This window comes from Sus scrofa, chromosome 18, assembly GCF_000003025.6.
Source record: "Sus scrofa isolate TJ Tabasco breed Duroc chromosome 18, Sscrofa11.1, whole genome shotgun sequence".
Lineage (NCBI taxonomy): Eukaryota > Metazoa > Chordata > Mammalia > Artiodactyla > Suidae > Sus > Sus scrofa.
The window spans coordinates 7,979,082-7,999,219 of NC_010460.4; the positions used below are offsets into that span (position 1 = coordinate 7,979,082).

General features: G+C 40.1%; 2 protein-coding genes across 2 annotated transcripts in view; one reads left to right on the forward strand and one right to left on the reverse strand.

Annotated features, from left to right (window-relative positions):
- MGAM (maltase-glucoamylase) overlaps window positions 1–18,056 on the reverse strand; it is a 125,609-nt gene extending 107,553 nt beyond the window's left edge. Inside the window, exon 1 of the mRNA XM_021079097.1 lies at window positions 18,036–18,056. The gene's annotated coding sequence lies outside the window, so the exon portion shown is untranslated. The remainder of the gene's footprint in view (window positions 1–18,035) is intronic.
- On the forward strand, window positions 3,107–4,840 carry TAS2R38 (taste 2 receptor member 38). The gene is given in 2 exon segments (XM_003360103.2): window positions 3,107–4,233; window positions 4,236–4,840. Coding segments are annotated over 2 exon segments (1,005 nt in total). The 5' UTR covers window positions 3,107–3,755; the 3' UTR covers window positions 4,763–4,840.

A 20,138-nucleotide genomic window follows, 5' to 3' on the forward strand; every position in this document is an offset into this window, starting at 1 on the left:
TGCAAACAAAAATGAAAAACTCTTCCCTCCCAATGACTCCCTAATCTGTGTTATGTATGTGTGTGTGCATATGTGATTTTCTGAGTGTAAAGACAGTTCCCATTGTGGCTCAGAGGTAATGAGCCAAACTAGTATCCATGAGGATTCGGGTTTGATCCCTGGCCTTGCTCAGTGGGTTAAGGATCCGGCCTTGAGGTGAGCTGTGGTGAGGGTTGCAAAACGGCTCAGATCCCATGTGGTTGTGGCTATGGTGTAGGCTGGCAGCTGCAACTCCGATTTGACCCCCAGTCTGGGAACCTCCATGTGCCGCAGGTGCGGCCCCGAAAAGAAAAAAAAATGTACAGTTCTGTTTGTCAAACTTTGTAGGAGGTCAAGAGTTCCCTTTTGTGTCTCTGCCTTTCAGAATTTTGTGACCTTTTTCACATCAGCGCCTTGTTGTCATTAATGTGATCCTTTCAGGATTCTTTTTGAAAAAAAAAATTTATTGAGGTAGAGTTGATTTGCAATGTTGTATTCATGTCAGGTACACAGCCAAGTGAATCGGTCAGACCCATAAATATACCCATTCTTTTTCCCATATACAGGTTGTTACTCCTTCTTGTCTTTAAATTTCAGGGTGACTACTACCTCCTACTAAAACGACACCATCTGTGGTGAAACCCACAGTTTCTTGCTCATTCTTAAGGTCTCAACCTCAATATTACTTCTAGGAAGCCTTCTCTGGACAAACTCCTTTCTTTTTTCCAGCTTTACTGAGAAATAATTGACAAAATCATAAGATGTTTAAAGTTGCTATATGTGTACACTGTAAAAAGGACCCTTCTCATCTAGTTAATCAGCTCCATCTCTCCCTCTGTATGTATATGTACATGTACATATATTTGGTGACGATGTTTAAATTTTATTCTCTGAGCAAATTTTATTTGTACCACACAGTGTCACCACCATAGTCACTATGTTATACATCTGATCCTTAGACCTTATCCGTCTTCTAGCTTAAGTCTGCACCTTTTTACCAACCTCTTCTTATTCCTCCCACTCCCCAACCACTGGCAATCCCTTTTTTACTCCCCATTATAAGTTTGATCTTTTTTTCATATTCCATATACAGTTACAAGTGACACTATGCAGTATTTCTCTTTCTCTGTCTGGCTTATTTCACTTAGCATAAGGCCCTCAAGGTCCATCCATGTGGTCACAAATGGCAGGATTTCCTTCTTTCTTATGGCTAAATGATGCTCCATTGGCTCCATTCATCCATGAATGGACACCTGGGTTGTTGCCATATCTTGGCTATTGTGAATACTGCTGAATGAACGTGGAAGCTTAGATACATATTCGATGTCCTTTTCCACTGCCTTTGTATATATAGCCAGATGAGGAATTGTTGGATCCTGTGACAGTTCTATAACTAACGTTTATTGATTGGATGCCATATGCCAAGCAGAGTTCAAATCGTGTGACACATGTCAATTCAAATGATGCTCTCAACCCTCTGAAGTCGGTGGTATTTTGATCGTCATCTCCATTGCACCTGAGATAAAGGAAGAGGTTTTAATCACCACGCAAGGCTGCACAGAGGAAGCAGCAGAGCCAGGCCTTCACCTGAAAGACGCTTGTTCCAGAGCCCATGTTCACAACACAGAGCACCTTCCACTGGGGTGTTTGTGCTCCACAGACCCCTGGGCACACTCAGAGGGAGCAGACTGCCCACAGTCAGGCTAGGAGTTAGCAGAAAGGCCAGGGAAGCATGAGGCAGACCAAGCAGATGAAGGGAGGCGGGGGAGCTCCACCCCTTGGAGGAAATGTTATCACATAACCAAGAGCAAAGCAATTATACGACCCTCCCCTTCCTCTCATCTTCATTCATAACACAAAATAAGTGAGTCAGTGAATGCAGCATGAAGGCAAATAATAACAGAAAAACTGAAAAATTAAAGCGTCTGCAAGAGGGAGAAGAAGCACTGGATCAGGGAAAATATTGTAACACAGCCCCTCGTCTCCGAATGATCGGTTCTCCCATCTCCACTGAGCAGCTGGCCGGACTTTTCACAGAGCTTGCAGAAGGGATTGCGAAATCCGCTCATATTCCTTTAGAGATCAAGGAGAACTAGAGATGCTGGAAAGCCAGAGCTCACCGAAATTTTGGAACTATTAAAAGGGGAGAAAGCTAGATTTCAGAATTTACAGCCAGCTATCATAGAAAAGAATGTCAAAAGTGTTAAAAATTAGTACTGCTAAGAAATGTCCTATGTATAATCCACAGGCATGTTACAAACTACTAAATGCTTCATTTGCAAAAATTTCATTCATTCCAAAAACAGTTCCCGAATACAGTGCTATGGGCCTCCATGAAACTTACATGTTGAGTCAGGGGTGGATACAAGCAACAAATCATTGCATATGTGCAGAAATATACAACAGGTCAGGTATGAGAGGAAGCATCCAAGATGTGGGCAAGAGATGGTCTCTGATGAGGCAAATGTTGAGAAGAGAACTTCTGAGAAGAAAGCGAGATGCTGGAGCATGTGGGGAAAAGCATGAGGCGGTTGGAAGGGCAAGTGCAATGGTCTGGAGGTGGGAGGGGCCTGGCGAGTTCCCAGAACAGGAAGGAGGCCCAGGTGGCTGGAGTGGAGTGAAGGAGGAGGCAAGTATCTCAGATGACAACTGAGAAGGGACAGAGGCCCTGATTCTGCACGTGGGACCTCTGGGCTACTGTGAAAGCTTAGCTGATATGGTGAGGGAGGTGGGAGGCCTTGAAAGGTGTGACCAGAGCAATGACATGACCTCAGGTTTGCATTAACCACATCACTGTCGTTGTTTTGTAGAAAGTGTGGTATGGGGGTGCGGAGCAGAGAGAGCAACTATAAGGCTTCCGCAATGATATTCCCTCTCCCCTCTCCCTTCAGAGCAAGATGCTTGTCTTGTTCATGTTGTCTGTTTTTGTTTGGGGTGTTCTGGCCACTCCTGCAGCACCCAGAAATTCCCAGGCCAGGGATCGAACCCATCATATAGCAGTGACCTGAGCTACAGCAGTGACAATGCCAGATCCTTAACCCACTGAGCCACCAGGGAACTCCAGGTCTTGCTCTCATCAATACTCCTCTTGCCGAGCATGGTTCCTGGCCTAATAATCATAATAATGATGGCAGACTGCAATCTCTGGCAATGGCAGCCATACCAGTCATACACCTGGTACAGGGGAGGAATCACACACTTGTCCATATTAAAAACAGTTCATGGTAAGAGTCTCCCAAGGGGTGACAGAAAGCAGGCAAATGGAAAGGGGCACCATTTCAAACCTCAGTTCACACAGAATATATGCTTTGCCTGCTGCCACTTTCCTTAAAACCCATAAGCAAATCCTACTCTCCCATCCACTCATGTGGGTCCAGATGGGCATGCAAAACTGGGCTTGGAAATTGAGACCCTGTCTTGTTTGCATCTGTGATGCCAGGCCCTGGCCCTCTGGGGACCTGTTGTTACAGAAACACCTGGGTTTATTAAAAGCTTCTGCACCACCCACAGCACTGAACCATCATTCTTCTGCCCTAACGCTGAGCCCTTGTGTGTATCCAACAGGTACTCTAAAGCAACACTAGCCTTCTAAGTTTACTGTCAGGACCTTTGATGCACTCACTTTGGGATAGATTACAAGCAAGAGCCAGAGGCCTTGTGAAGGAAGTAGCCCAGAATGTGCACTTCTCTGCTGAGTGACAAGTGAGTCTGGGATTCCCCAGGTGAGAAGGGACACCATGGTGCCTCTGACTCCTGTCATAACCGTTTCCTATGAAATGAAGAACGCATTTCTGTTCTTTTCGGTCCTGGAGTTTGCAGTAGGAATCCTAGTCAATGCCTTCATTGTCTCGGTGAATTTTTGGGACGTGGTGAGGAGGCAGCCACTGAGCAACTGTGACCTTGTCCTGCTAAGCCTCAGCCTCACGCGGCTGTTCCTGCACGGGGTGCTCTTTCTGGATGCCGTCCAGCTCACCCACTTCCAGAGGATGAAGGACCCACTGAGTCTCAGCTACCAAACCACCATCATGCTCTGGATGATCATAAATCAAGCTGGCCTGTGGTTCACCACCTGCCTTAGTCTCTTCTACTGCTCCAAGATTGTCCGTTTCTCTCGCACCTTCCTGCTCTGCTTGGCCAGCTGGATCTCCAGGAAGACACCCCGGATGCTCTTGGGTGCCGTTCTTTTCTCCTGCCTCTGCACTGTTTTTTGCTTATGGGACTTTTTAGTAGCTCTCACTTCTCAGTCACAACTAGGTTATCAATGAATAACAATACGGAGCTCAATTTGAAAACTGCAAACCTCCGTTTCTCTCGTTCCTTCCTCTTCTGCAGCCTGGGGTCCATCCCTCCTTTCTTGCTTTTTCTGGTTTCTTCCGGGCTGCTGATTGCCTCCCTGGCAAGGCACATGACGACAATGAGGGCCCAAACCAGGGACTCTCGGGATCCCAGCCTGGAGGCCCATTTTAAAGCGCTCAGAACTCTCGTCTCCTTTTTCTGCCTGTACATGGTGTCCTTCTGTGCCGCCGTAATCTCGGTGCCTTTACTGATGCTCTGGCACAACAAGATCGGGGTAATGGTCTGTGTAGGGATACTGGCAGCCTGTCCCTCGGGACACGCAGTCATCCTGATTGCCGGCAATGCCAAGCTGAGGAGAGCAGTGGAGACCCTTCTCCTCTGGGCTCAGAGAAGCCTAAGGCTAAGGGTAGACCGCAAGGCAGATCCCAGGACACCAGATCTAAGCTGAGAGCGGACACGAAACGGGCTCTTTGTGACTATGCCTCTGACTGTTCATAAAGCCTCCAGACACCCATTCCAGGGAGTTCCCTTGTGGCACACTGGGTTAAAGATCCAGCATGGTCACCGCAGCAGCTCAGGTTTGATCCCTGGCTTGGAAACTTTTATATGCCATGGGCACAGCCAAAAAAAAAAAAAAAAAAAAAAAAAAAAAAAAGAAACAAAAAACAAACATTCTAATTTCTTTTGTAAAATATAACTGAGAGCCTCTCTACTTTATATCAATGGACTCACTGTAGCAGAATAAAATAAAGACCTATACACGGTGTACGCAAGTAGAATGGCATTGATTGCCTAGGTCTGTCTTGATAAAATGAACAAAATAGAGAAGTGAAGTACTCAGGGTAAATGCTTTGTATACTAGCAAGGCTGTTCATGCTGGTTATGGGCCAAACTATGAGAACTCACCTTTTATGAAATAACATCTAAATCCCAAGACAGCATGACTGGCTGGCTTTTCACATGACTATTTCATAAAACTGCTATTTCAACATATTCATTATGAGGGCAATTACGTTAGCCTCCTCAAGCTCTGCAGTTTTCATGGAAACGCGAGGTAGGAAAAGACACCTTGGAAAAACAATGTCATTGCTTCAGCTTTAAGAGGCACTACACTGAAACTCCTGCAGGAATCAGAGCATGGGTCATGTTGTCTGAAAATGCACTTCCTCAGAAATGTGCATTCAACCTACTTCGTAGTGAGAAAAAGAGAGAGGTAGATAGTTGCTCAGTGGGTGGCCTGGATGCCAAACCCTCTGGGTGCCTTCCAGCTCTACTGCACTTACTCTGGAAGGCAGCGCTTTGCCTGGTATCAAGCATTGGTTGGTCTGGATGGGGAACTTGCCCAAATAACCTCATTAAAAGGTAGGTTCGTAGAGACCAGCATTCTCTGCCTGCACAGGAACCTAACCAGAAAAGCTTTCCTCAAATCTGATCCTAAAAGACTCGGTAGAAGAAAAGGTACACCAGACACAGATCTTCGTGGGCTTCAGAGGCATAGCTGGTCATCACTGCAGCCCCTGGTTCTGCTGGCTGTGGGTGCTGATAAAGCCATGCTTCCTCCTTGTAAACCCTGTTCTGGAGAAATCCAATCCCTCTTCTCAGTTTCCCAAACAAATTACCCTTTGTGTCACCTCCAATTTGCACCTTCATCTGGTTTCCCTTCCTTGGTTGACACCAAAGTTGTCTTTGGTTTTCCCCAAAGACAGTGGAAGCCACTCATGGCTGCACATTAAACTTTGCCTGAAGAGCTTTTAAAGTATCAACGCCTGGGCCACATACAAGGCTGATTAAATCAAATCTATGGTGGTAGAGCCCTGGCATCATTTTCTAAAAAGCTCTCTGGATAATTCCAGGGTGCAATCAATGTTGGGAACTACTGTTCTAGATACTATTTATCTTGAGCTGGATGATAGGACCCTCCAACTGGACTGTATGGTGACTTTTTAATTACACCTTTTCCTGGAAAACTTGGAGGAATATGATCGTAAAAGCAAATAAAGGACATCCCTTCTTAATTTTCTCTCTTATTTTTGCATAAACTCTTCTCTGGACAGGTATCCATTACATATTATTGCTCTCCATGGCTTTATTTTTTATTTTTATTTATTTATTCATTTTGCTTTTTAGGGCCACACCTGCAGCATATGGAAGTTACCAGGCTAAGGGTCGAATTGGAGCTACAGCTGCCAGCCTACACCACAGCCACAGCAACGTGGGATCCAAGCCACATCTGTGACCTATACCACAGCTCATGGCAACGCCAGATCTTTAACCTACTGAGCGAGGCCAAGGGTCGAACCCAATTCCTCATGGATACTAGTCAGTTTTGTTTCTGCTGAGCCACAAGGGGAACTGCCTCCATAGCTGTATTCTTAACATTGTATTTTGATGTAATTTCAAATTTATAGAAAAGGTGCAAGAATATCCATATACCTTTTAGCCAGATTTACTTTTTTTTTTTAGGGCCACACCTGCGGCATGTGGAAGTTCTCAGACTAGGGGTTGAATCAGAGCTACAGCTGTCAGCCTACGCCACAGCTATAGCAACGCCAGATCTGAGCCACATCTGCGACCTACCCACAGCTCATGTCAATGCCAGATCCTTAACCCACCGAGCGAGGCCAGGGATCCAACCCGCATCATCATAGTTCCTAGTCGTTAACCATTGAGCCACGAAGGAAACGCCCCAGATTTATTCATTTTTCACATTTTTCCCCATTCCTCTGTCCCCAGTTCCAATCCCCAAATATAGGGTTCACTTTAGTTTTCCCCTTTTATATATTTGTAACTCCTTTCTCTAACCATGAGAAATATCCTCTATTTATGCTTAATATATTTTCTCATTTACTGATGCCTAGAATACAGAGAAAGTGGTTTTGGAATTGCTATCCTATAACACTGCAAAAAGCAAAATAACTGGAGTTTAGTATTTGTTTACAGAATTTTTTTCATTTTTAGGCAAAACTGACACACAACAACATGCATAGATGTTAAATGTACAACTTGGTGAGATGTGATAGGTATATGTACATATAACCATATTGTATACCAAATATGATATACAATATTTCCATCAGCAGAGAAGGTTCCAGTATTCCTCTTCCACAAATGTCCACCCACCACGAGCAACCACTGTACTAATTTCTTTCTGTAGATTATTTCTTCCCATAGATTAATCTTGCCTATTCCTGTCTGGAAAATCAAATGGTATAGACTCTTGATTCTGCTACTTTTTCTCAAGAGAATGCTTTTGACATTCATCCTTAATAGTATGTGAGTCATAACTTGTTTATCCACTTTTGATGAATAGTTGCATTGTTGATGATTTGGCACTGTGATGAATAAACATTCTTAAATTCATCTTTTTTTGGCCACAGTTTTCATTTCTCTTAGATAGATACTAGGAGTGGAATTACTGTGTCATGAAGTTGATGTACATTTAACGTTATAAGAAGCTGCTAAAGAGTTTTCCAGAGTGATCCCAGCATTTTATGCTCCCGTCAACAATGTAGGAGAGGTCTACATTTTCACCAACATTTGGTATCATCAGTCTTTTTAAATCTGGGCCATTCTAAGTGGAGGTGTACAATACCTCACTTGGGTTTTAATTTGCATTTCTCTAACAACTAGTGACATGGAGTACCCTTTCCCATCCTTCACGGACATTTGAACATCTTCTATTATCAAGTAACTATTTGATTTGTTTTCCCCTTATTTAATTGGCCACAACCATGGCATATGGAAGTTCCTGGGACATAGATCAAAGCCATGCCAAAGCAGCCACCCAAGCTTCTGCAGTCTACAAGGCCAGAACCTTAACCCACTGAACCACAAGAAAACTCCTTGAGGTGTCTTTTATTGTATCACTGTAGAAGTTTTTTTGTAGTATTTATGTGTATATGTTCTTAATATATGTGTGTACACACACACACACACACACACACACACACACACACACAGATCTTAAAAATATTCAGTCTATAAAAAACTAAAAACAGAGTTACCATATGATCCAGAAATCCTACTCTAGGATATATATCTAGAAAAGACAAAAACTCTAATTTGTAAAGATACATATACCCCAGTGTTCAGAGTAGCAATGTTTACAGTAGCCAAGACATGGAAGCAACCTAGGTGTCCATCAATAAAGATATGGATGTATAAAGAAGATGTGGGGAGTTCCCGTCATAGCGCAGTGGTTAACGAATCCGACTAGGAACCATGAGGTTGCGGGTTCGGTCCCTGCCCTTGCTCAGTGGGTTAACGATCCGGCGTTGCCGTGAGCTGTGGTGTAGGTTGCAGACTCGGCTCGGATCCCGAGTTGCTGTGACTCTGGCATAGGCCGGTGGCTACAGCTCCGATTCAACCCCTAGCCTGGGAACCTCCATATGCCGTGGGAGCGGCCCAAGAAATAGCAACAACAACAACAACAACAACAAAAAAACAACAACAACAACAACAACAAAAAAAGACAAAAAAAAAAAAAGATGTGGCACACACACACACACACACACACACACACACACACACACACAATGGAATATTACTCAGCTATAAAAAAGAATGAACCAATGCCGTTTCCAGCAACATGGATGGATCTAGAGATTATACTAAGTTAGACAAACAAATATCATGATATCATTTATATGTAGAATCTAAAAAATGATACAAATGAATTGTTTACAATATAAAATAGAAACAGACTCATAGATATAGAAAATAAGCTTATGGTAATCAAAGGAGAAAGAGGTGAAGAGGGATAAATTAGGAGTATGGGATTAGCAGATACAAACAACTGCACATAAAATAGATAAACAACAAAGTCCTACTAGTACAGCACAGGAAACTATATTCAATATCTTGTAATAACCTGTAATGGAAAAAAATTCAGTTTGACAGTCTATGAACATGATATATTGCTTGATTTATTTGTTTTATAATTTCTCTCAGCAATATTCTATCATTTTTGGTGTAGGTGTCTTTTTTTATGACAAAATTTTTTATGATAAAATTTTATGACAAAATTTTTTATGATAAAATTTATAAAATTTTATCATGAAGTATTTAAAATTTTATAATGTTACTATATACAGGATATTTCAATTTTCATATTGCAATTGTTTGCTGCTAGTTTGTAAAATGGTGGTACATTAACCATGTATCTGTCACTTTCCTACATTAATTTAATAATGCTAATAGTTATTTGTAGGTTCTTTGAAATTTTATACTCAATCATGTCATCAGCAAATATCTTCCTTTTCAATCTTTATGCCCTGTATATATTTTTTTACTGGCTGGGATTGTCAGCAAAATCTTTTTATACTTTTTTTTCTTCTTTTTTAATTAAAGTATAATTAATTTACAATTTTGTGCCAATTTCTGCTGTACAGTAAGCAACCCAGCCACACATATACATACATTCCCTTGCTTATATTATCTTCCATTATGGCCTATCCCAAGAGACTAAATATAGTTCCCTGTGCTATACACTAGGAGCTTATTTCTTCTCTATTCAAAACTATTACAAAATGTAACAGTTTGCATCTACTAACAGTTTGCTTATTTCTTCTCTATTCAAAACTATTACAAAATGTAACAGTTTGCATCTACTAACCCCAAGCTCCCAGTCCATCCCACTCCCTCCCCTGACCCCCTTGGCAACCACAAGTCTGTTTTCTATGTCTATAAGTTTGTTTCTGTTTTGTAGATAGGTTCATTTGTGCCATGTTTTAGATTCCACATATAAGTGATATCATATGGTATTTGTCTTTCTCTTTCTGACTTCCCTCACTTAGTATGAGAGTCTCTAGTTGCATCCATGTTGCTGAAAATGGCCTTATTTCATTCTTTTTTATGGTTGAGTAGTATTCCTTTGCATATATGTACCACATCTTCTTAATCCATTCATCTGTCGATGGACACCTAGCTTGCCTCCATATCTTGGCTACTGTGAATATAGTGCTGCTATGAACTTACAGGCACATGTATCTTCGAGTAAAGTCTTCATTAGAAGGAATGTTGAGTATATACATCCTTCCTCATTCCTGATCTTAGAAGGAAAACATTATTTCATGAGGCCATATTTTGGATTCTTAATTGAATGCCTGGCCTGAGAGGACATCAGAGATTGTTTATTCTTATAATTTACCCATTATCTGAGACTGGGGCTACACCATACTCCTGAACACAAACTCATATACCTCTAGTCTCACCTTGACACTTGTTTTAATACGGCAATTAATACTGGACTTTTTAGGGTGACTATGCCTCCAATAATTAAGTACTCTGCATCCACACAATTCAGTACCTCAGGACACCTAGACTCGATGAACTTTGTATAGGCTGCCCTCTGCCAGGATCACCCCTCTATCTGAGACCAAATCAATCTGTCTGGGAATACTCCGAGGTGGACTGCAGTGCCATTTGAAACTTGTCTTTTCTTTAAGGTGAGCCTATTTAAAGTTTTCTCTCTTTTTTTAAGTTTTCTTAATAAAAAATTTATCAGTGTGTGGAGGAGTTCCCGTCATGGTTCAGTGGTTAGTGAATCCGACTAGGAACCATGAGGTTGCAGGTTCTATCCCTGGCCTCGATCAGTGGGTTAAGGATCTGGCATTGCCGTGTGCTGTGGTGTAGGTCGCAGATGTGGCTCGGATCCCAAGTTGCTGTGGCTCTAGGGTAGGCCAGCAGCTACAGCTCCAATTGGACCCCTAGCCAGGGAACCTCCATATGCCACAGGAGGCAAAAAGACAAAAAGACAAAAAAAAGTTTATCAGTGTGTTTCTCCCTTGAACCTTATTATCCTGTGCATTTTGTAATAAATTCCTTGGAGAAGGAGAGATCCAGAACAGCAGTGAAGTTGCAATTGAGTAAACTTAAAGATTTCAAGTTAATACCTCAGAGTGATGCAAAGAATAATAAAACACATTCTGTTTAGTGCAGAATCTTTCATTTGCTTGGGGGATACACACCATCATACAGGGTACATTTAAGTGGTGTAAAAGGCTGTGTGTAACTGAGTGTCAAAATTCTTGGCATAAATAAAATGTGAGACCAGAGTTCAGATTGTAATTTAAGTGAAATGGCATAAACAAAGGTGTACAGGTGGGAATAAGCATAGTATGTTCTGTACAGGTAGGTCAAGGTCAGATTGCAAAGCCAGCTCAAGAGCTAATTCCTGTTCATGTTAATGGTTATAGTAGAACCTTAAATAGAAAAATGATATGATCACAGCAATGGGTTTATAAAGTTTTGCCTGATAGTGTTTTCTAATATTGATTTGAAGGGGAAGAGCCACGTGCACTCCAAATTCAGTGAAATATTTAAAGTAGGATGGAGGTAATGGGAAGGGAGAAAGTGAAATACAATATCAGAGCTTTTGAAAAGCATCATCAACTAGCATCTTGATATGCTGTGTGACAGAGAAGAATGAATCAAGGAGGCTTTCCGTGTGTATGTGGTAATATGATATAATTACTAACAAAAATAAAGAAGTTGGAAAAGGAAGTTGGATTGAGTTTGAGGAAAATGGTAAACGTGGTTTGGAACTTATGTGCAGCTGAATTGACGTCATGTCATCTAGTTGGAAAACACGGGCAGTCTTGAAAATGAAGAACTAAATTTCAGATCAGAGGACAGAACTGGAAATAGACTTGTGGTCATCAGAAGAAGAACTAGTCTGGAAGAAGTGAATTTTGAATTGGGTTAGAAAGGTAAAGGGAAATCGTGGGCAAGGTTGGAGATCATAAAGTTCTGGCAGGAGCAAGCGGTAATCAGAACGGCTGGGATAGACCAGGGTGTGTGTGTGTGTGTGTGTGCGCGCGCGCGCCTTCCTAGCGCATTCTTTCTCCTGAGGACAAGCACCCCCAGCTGGGGGTAGCTGCTCCTCATGCTCTACATTAGGATGTTCACCATGATCCTGGCCCTGACCGTAACTGATGAACCTTTTCTAGGTCCATCAATGTCTACCTTTGGGGTTTTTCTAACTTGATCCCAGAAAAATGTGTAAGACATGAAATACAGCAGCTTCTCAGGCTCCCTGCCATATTTCCTATCACAGGAGGAAGTGAGCAGAGACAAGAGGTGAATATAGCAAGACCTAGTTTTGTCTCTTGACATTCCAGAGGTCCATCTGTATCCCTGTCTGCCTTGGTTTCATTGTGTAACCTTTCATCATATGCCATGAGCCATACAAAGGTATAGAGGTGGGACTAATACTTTTGCTTACATTTAGTTTCAATTGAAGTTCTTCGACTTGTGACCAAAAGATCTATGATACAGTGATACCATAATACAAAACCCATACATGGAACCAGTAGGCCCATGAGCAGACACAAGGTATAACCATCTCAGTTAGTTAATGACAAAGGGGGGGGGGATTATTCTTAGAATGGGCCTGCTCAGACTCAATCGGAAATCCAAATAATGATGGATTAACTTTAATGGTGCAAAAACAATGAACAATCACAGGAGATCCAGAGAGTGGGTTATTGTTAGGGCTGCTTTTTCATGATACATTTTATTCCCCTTGGTCTACTTTGTTTGCAGGGAATATTTAACTTAACATGTTTATGATTACATTTAAATGAAGGCTTATTTCTTTAATTAATGGTGCTATTGTCTTAAATACTACCTGAGATGGCATCGTGCTTTTAAAGGAGTGAGGGGAGAGGAGATGTTGATAGAGGAGTAACCCTCAGCTCTCTGTACAAAGGAGCCCTAAATACACACAGCTCATTTTTAATTATTTGGGGAGAATGCCCCCCAATGTCTCTCATCACAGATAATCTCTCCTCCTAATCATTTAGCCAACTTTCTATAGGTACCTGAGGCATATCCATGCCAAAAGGGCAAGGAGGGGAAACTGAAAAAGAATGAGAGATCACAAAGTATCTATTTTGCTGTTTTGCTGGACTAGCACCTCTCAAGTGCAGACTAAAGGTGCTCTGGGCATCTTCTAGTTTGAGCAAAAAGGCAATGGAAATCTTCGTAAGTGGAAGCTTGCATATACATGCACATATCCCAGAGGAAACACAAGAAGCCCATCTATAAACTTTAAGGATTTCCAGTATCAGTACCAAATGTTCCAGCTTCAGAGTGATTACTGAAGTAACTGGTGGGTTCCCTGGAGGAGGCGATACTGAGTGCCTCTAAGGCTTATCTAAATGTTCACTGGACTTGAGCAATTGTTTATACACAGTTTAGTTTCATATAAACCCGGGATTTTTCACTTCATTAGTTTGTATCTTTTATTTTCACCCATTGGGATCTTTGAGCAATGACTTTGGATATAAGGTACAGACACTTTTCTCCATTACTCTTTGCTTCTAGGACACAAATTTGCAGAGAGACAACTCGTGATGCAGTCAGTGAATAGCACAGTCAGTGGTTATGCACGAGGGTTCTGGGGTCACAATGCCCGATGTTGTCAATACTGACTACATTTGAAACGAAAACATCTATTAATAGATGAATGATTCACACAGCATGATACCATTTCTGTAGGCTCTAAATAACCTACAAAACTTCACTGCCTATTATCTAGAGTTACATGGGTGTGTGATAAAGTATAAAGAAATGTGCAAGAATGATAAACAACAAATTCAGGAGAGTGGTTACTGCTGGTGGAAGTTGGGGATGTGATTTGTGAGTAGTACAAAGGAGTTTCAGTTATACTGCAATGTTTCATTTCTTGGACTAGGAGATGGGTGTTCATTATAGTATTCTTTATTCTTTTTTGTACATGTAAAATATTATATGATATAGTTTTTAAAAGATTGCATCAAAGACTTGTCATTACATGTCACTTAAGCATTTTCAATACATCTTTGCTGGGACATTCACATGGAGGTACACAACTATGAGTTTGTCAGACACCCTGTTTGACAAAAAGTCTAACTGGGGAAAATTTGTTTAGCACTAAATAATCTAGTTCATATTCTATGCCAAAATCAGTTTTCAGAAATGAAACAGATGACATGACATAAATTTCTAAGATTATAAAAAATTAATTGCTAATATATGCTTGCCAATTTCAAAATTATTAGACAAGCGTTCTACTCATATTTAGAAGAATCTATACTTAAAAAGAACTATTTTCCATTATGAAGCAGAAGGCAATTAAATATGGCTTCTAGTTAAAAGGATTCAGGGTCTTTGAACTATACCACAAAGCAACAATCATCAAAACTGTATGGTGCTGGAACAAAGACAGACATATAGATCAGTGGAAAAGGATAGAAAGCCCAGAATTAAACCCATGCACCTACAGCCAACTAATTTATGACAAAGGAGGCAAGAATATACAATGGAGAAAAGACAGCCCCTTCAATAAGTGGTGTTGGGAAAATTGGACAGCCACATGGAAAAGAATGAAATTAGAACACTCCCTAACACCATACACAAAAATAAACTCAATATGGATTAAAGACCTAGACATAAGACCAGACACTAGAAAATTCTTAAGAGGAAAACATAAGCCAAACACTCTCTGATGTAAATGACAGCAACATCTTCTCAGATCTACCTCTTAGACAGTAAAAACAAAAATAAACAAATTGGACCTAATTAAACTTAAAAGTTTCTGCACAGCAAAGGAAACCCTAAACAAAATGAAAAGACAACCCACAGAATGGGAGAAAATCTTTGCAAATGAATCAACTGACAAGGGATTAATCTCCAAAATTTACAAAGACCTTCTGCAGCTCCATACCAAAAAAAAACAAATGAAAAAACAAATCAAAAAATGGGCAGAAGATCTAAACACACAATTATCCAAAGAAGACATACAGATGGCCAAAAAACACATGAAAAGATGTTCAACATCACTCATCATTAGAGAAATGCAAATCAAAACCATGATGAGGTACCACCTTACACCTCGTCAAAAAGTCTACAAACAATAAGTTCTGGAGAAGGTGTGGAGAAAAAGGAACCCTATTACACTGTTGGTGAGATTGTAAATTGGTGCAACCACTGTGGAAAGAGAATTACCATTTGATCCAGAAATCCCCTCCTGGGCATCTATCCAGAGAAAATCATGACTTGCAAAGACACATGTACTCCAATGTTCATTGCAGCACTATTTACAATAGCCAAGACATGGAAACAACCTAAATGTCCATCAACAGAGGAGTGGATCAAGATGTAGTACATATACACAATGGAATATTACTCAGCCACTAAAAGGAATGAAATACCAGCATTTTTAGCAACATGGATGGACATAGAAATTATCATGCTAAGTGAAGTCAGCCATACGATGAGACACCAACATCCAATGCTTTCACTGACATGTGGAATCTGAAAAAAGGACAGACTGAACTTCTTTCCAGAACAGATACTAACTCACAGACTTTGAAAAATTTATGGTCTCCAAAGGAGACAGTTCGTGGGGTGAGGGGACACGCTGGGGTTGGGGGATGGAAATCCTATAAAATTGGATTGTGATAATCATTGTACAACTATAAATGTAATAAATTCATTGAGTAATAAAAAAATAAAAATAAAAGGATTCAGGGTAAATTCTGCATTTTACATCTCAATGTACAATATTAACCTGAAATTGCAATCCACGAAAGTATCAAGTTTTTAGTTCCAAATCAAAAACATGTAACAAACATTTCTAACTTGCAATTTGTATTTTTTCAATGAACTTAAAATATTGTCTTCAGTTCCTATTGTGGCTCAGCCGTACAGCAATAAAAGAACTCAACTAGCATCCATGAGGACTCAGGTTTTATTCCTGGCCTTGCTCAGTGGGTTAAAGGATCTGGCATTGAGGTAAGCTGTGGACTAGCTCACAGACATGGCTCAGATCCTGCATTGCTGTGGCTGTGGTGTAGGCCAGCAGCTGCAGCTCTGATTGAACCCCCCAGCCTGGGAACTTCCATATGTCACAGATGCAGTCCTAAAAAACAAAAAAATAAAAATAAAAAATATCTCCAATATCACACCTTTATGCTGTGTGTTTGAGCAAAAATTAAAAGCTTCATGTAGTTCTGGTGAGTGTTTTTCTCATGCTTGTTCAACATCACTCATTATATTAATTGTCAAGTACCTATAGGTATTTGACTTTGTAAACCACTGGTTTATAAGCTACAATACTATAAAAACATATAAAGCAAAGATGTACTTCTTCACTCAAAAGGAGGGAGAAAGGTCTCTGAGATATAACTCTGGTAGAATTATACAAAATATCCATCACCGAAGCAAATGATGAAATTTGTGACTTACTGTACCTCCACTGCAGTAAATTCACTCTCTGCATCAGTCACCACCACAAAATTTGCGGGTCATACCTTCACAATTGTGTATATGGCCAATCCAAAAGTTTTTCTAAAGCCAAGGAATAGTGTTGCTCAAAAATGATTTCACATTCAATCTTAACACAGAAATGACCACATTTAAAGGACTATTTTCTTGCAACTTCTACTTTACAACTTTCCAAAATGTTAGGGCCATCTGTGAGCAAGGACTCGATTTTCTATGTCTTGAGTCAATTTTGGTAAGTTATATTTGATTAGTAATTTATCTATTTTGTTGAAGTTTAAAACTTTAAGGCCTTAAATTTGCAATCTTCTCTTTTTCAATTTTTTTTTAAATTTATGTGGTATTTTCTTACCCATCATCTTTCACAGTCTCTTAAAAACAGCATCAATTGTAGAATACTTCCTTATTTTATTCATCACTAAATAAGAAAAATTAAAAGTTGCCTATTAAACAAGGTTTTCTTATTGACTATGATACATCCTAAATCCAGAGATGTCATACTGTGAAAAAGAACGTGTTTCTCAGAGTTAATGATATATGGTATATTTAAAATCTTAGTGTGTGTGTTCCTTTGTTAATTTCCAAGGTTTCTTAGTAGATGCACGGAGTACAACAGACTATTATTATGTTACGACTCCAAGTCATGCAGAACCCTGCCTTTCCATAGTTCCAGATCTTTCAAGGGTGTTTGGTACACAAATTTAATTACCACATCCATGAAGATTTTTAGCACAGTGGGTTTCCTGATGAATGATGCAATGAGCAGGCTTCAGTTTCTTGCCATTGCAAAATGTTGCCACACGTGGTTTGGATTCAGTAATGAGTCTAACTTTAACATGTACCATCATGGAATTTCCCCCAGTCACACTTACTAATTTGACCTTTCTGTAGTAAAATACCAAAGCTTTTCTTAGAACACAGATACAGATCATTCCTTGATGTTGTAGATCATGGGTGCCATTCAATAAATACATTGGTTGCACAAACTTTTCAATCAATACCACAGGTAAATATAGCTAGTTACTTGGAATTATTATTTATTCCCTTGCTTTCAGCTGCTGCAATTACAAAATGCCATAGATGATTTAATTCCTCTCTAGCAAACTGATAGCCAGTAATCTAAGCAACAGTATCTCTGGCTATAATATATTTGTGAATGTTTGATTCTGTTGAAGTCACATAATTTCTCCTTCACTCCATAAACAATCCTTTCAGAAATTCAATTTCAGTAAAGGCTTTAACGGCTACTTTTTCACAAAAGCATCTGTGAAACTTATTTTATTTGCATTCAAAAATTAATCATGGAAACTTTAGTTTTTTCTTTCAGTTAATTGTTCTCATCATGTATCTTTTCTCTATAACAGCTGTTCTTTAATTTCTTTCACAACTGTATCTTAAGTTTTATTTCTGGCAAAGATGTATTTTGCATTTTCAATCGGTAAAATATTACTTACGTTTTGCAAAGAGAAATGTTCTCTCCCATTTTTCTGGAAGCATGTACAGTCTTCATTCTACCTTCTGTTTTCCTTCCTTCTATAAAGGCATGCTTTTAAACAACTCTTGCTCTACTCTAAGAAAAAAAAAAAAAAAAAAAAAAAAAAGCAGGTAAGCATGATAATAGCTGGATTCCTGCCAGTGAGATGGTGAGGTTGGAGGCTGATCAGGCGGGCAAGCCCTGACCCTGCTCCAGCTGACTGCTGCCCTGCAGGAACGTGTTCTCAGTAGTTAGTGTCTGATCTATAAGATGCCTGGATAGCTACTGAAAACTCCAAAAGCTCAAAATGTTGATTCAAACTTCTTTGTTTAACAGATCAAACAAAATACAGCTGCAATTTGTGGGCCACCAGTTTGCAACCTCTGCTACCAATGTGCAATAGCTCTCCAATGGAATATGAGAGTGTATATTTTGTTTGAGCAGAAAAGAGGAACTGAGAGAGAGAACCATGAGATAAACTCCTAAGAAGGTACTATTTAGGTTGAATAATCCAGAATATAATGATAGACTATTATATACTGGTGTCATTGTTCTATCGAGGGGACATAGAACAAGCACAGAGCCCTGCGGAATTATTGTGAAAGTTGCCGAGTTTCCAAACTGGAGAGAAGGCTAGACTCTTTCCTCCCACTAGGCTTCCTATAGGTTAGGCCTCTAGCCTGGAGAACACAGAGAGGCTCTGAGAGCTCCCAGGATGGAGAGAGTGGGGCTTGGGCAGCATTCCAACAGCCACAGCCCATAAGCAATTTTTATTAGTTCCTAAATCACAATGTTTCTTCATCAGAACTTTAAATGTAAATTTATTGTGTTCTGGGATGCAGAATTTTTAAAAATTTTAAAAAATTTTAAAAACTAGAATTCTACTTCCTTCCTAGGTTTTTCTACCTAGAATTCTCTAGAATATACATACATATATATACACACACACACACATATATATATACACATACATATATATGTATATATGTTTGTTTATATTTATTTATTGTCTTTTTAGGGCTGCACCCACGATGGCATATGGAAGTTCCCAGGTGAGGGGTCGAATCAGAGCTGTAGCTGCTGGTTTACACCACAGCCACAGCAACAGAGGATTCCAAATTGTGTTTGTGACCTACACCACAGCTCAGAGCAATTTTGGATCCTTAATCCACTGAGTGAGGCTGGGAATCAGACCCAAATCCTCATGGATTCTAGTTGAGTTCATTGCAACCAAGCCACAACAGGAATTTCCTATTTTTTTTTTATTACAGAAATGAATTGATCACCTCTGTAGTTGTATAATGATCATCACAATCCAACTTCACAGGATTTCCATCCCACAGCCCAAGCACATCCCCCCACCCCTCAAACTGTCTCCTCTGGAGACCATAAGTTTTTCAGTGTCTGTGAGTCAGCATCTGTTCTGCAAAGAAGGAACTTCTTATTTTTTTAAATTTAAAGAATCATCAGAATTATCCAGGTATGAATCTCTTTTCATTGATTTTGCCTAATTTTCAGCTTTTTCAGCTACATTTTGTTTGACAATTTGTTTGATTATTGCTACTGTTAACCTTTATTAAGTTTTCATGTTTTCTCTTTCGCAAACTACAGCATATGTAAATGATCTGCTAGATCTAACGTCACATCTCTCTTTCTCCTCTAATCACATTTATTTCTTTTTTCCTTTTTCTATGAATTTTAAATTAATATTTTAGTAGTATTTTCAAATATTCTCATTCTTCTTCTGGAAGCTCTGAGACCCTCTTTCCTCCACTGATCTTTTTTTTTCTTTTTAGGGCCTCACCTGCTGCTGCATATTGAAGTCCCCAGGCCAGAGGTAGAACCAGAGCTGCAGCTGTGGCCACAGCCACAGCTATGACAACACCAGATCCAAGCCACATCTGCAACCTATGCCACAGCTTATAGCAATGCCAAATCTTTCACCGACTGAGCCAGGCCAGGAATCAAAACTGCATCCTCACAGAGACAACGTCGGGTCCTTAACCCAGTGAGCCACAATGGGACCCCCCCACCCCCACCCCACCAATCTTTTCAAATCAGCAATTAAATATTGAAGCATTTA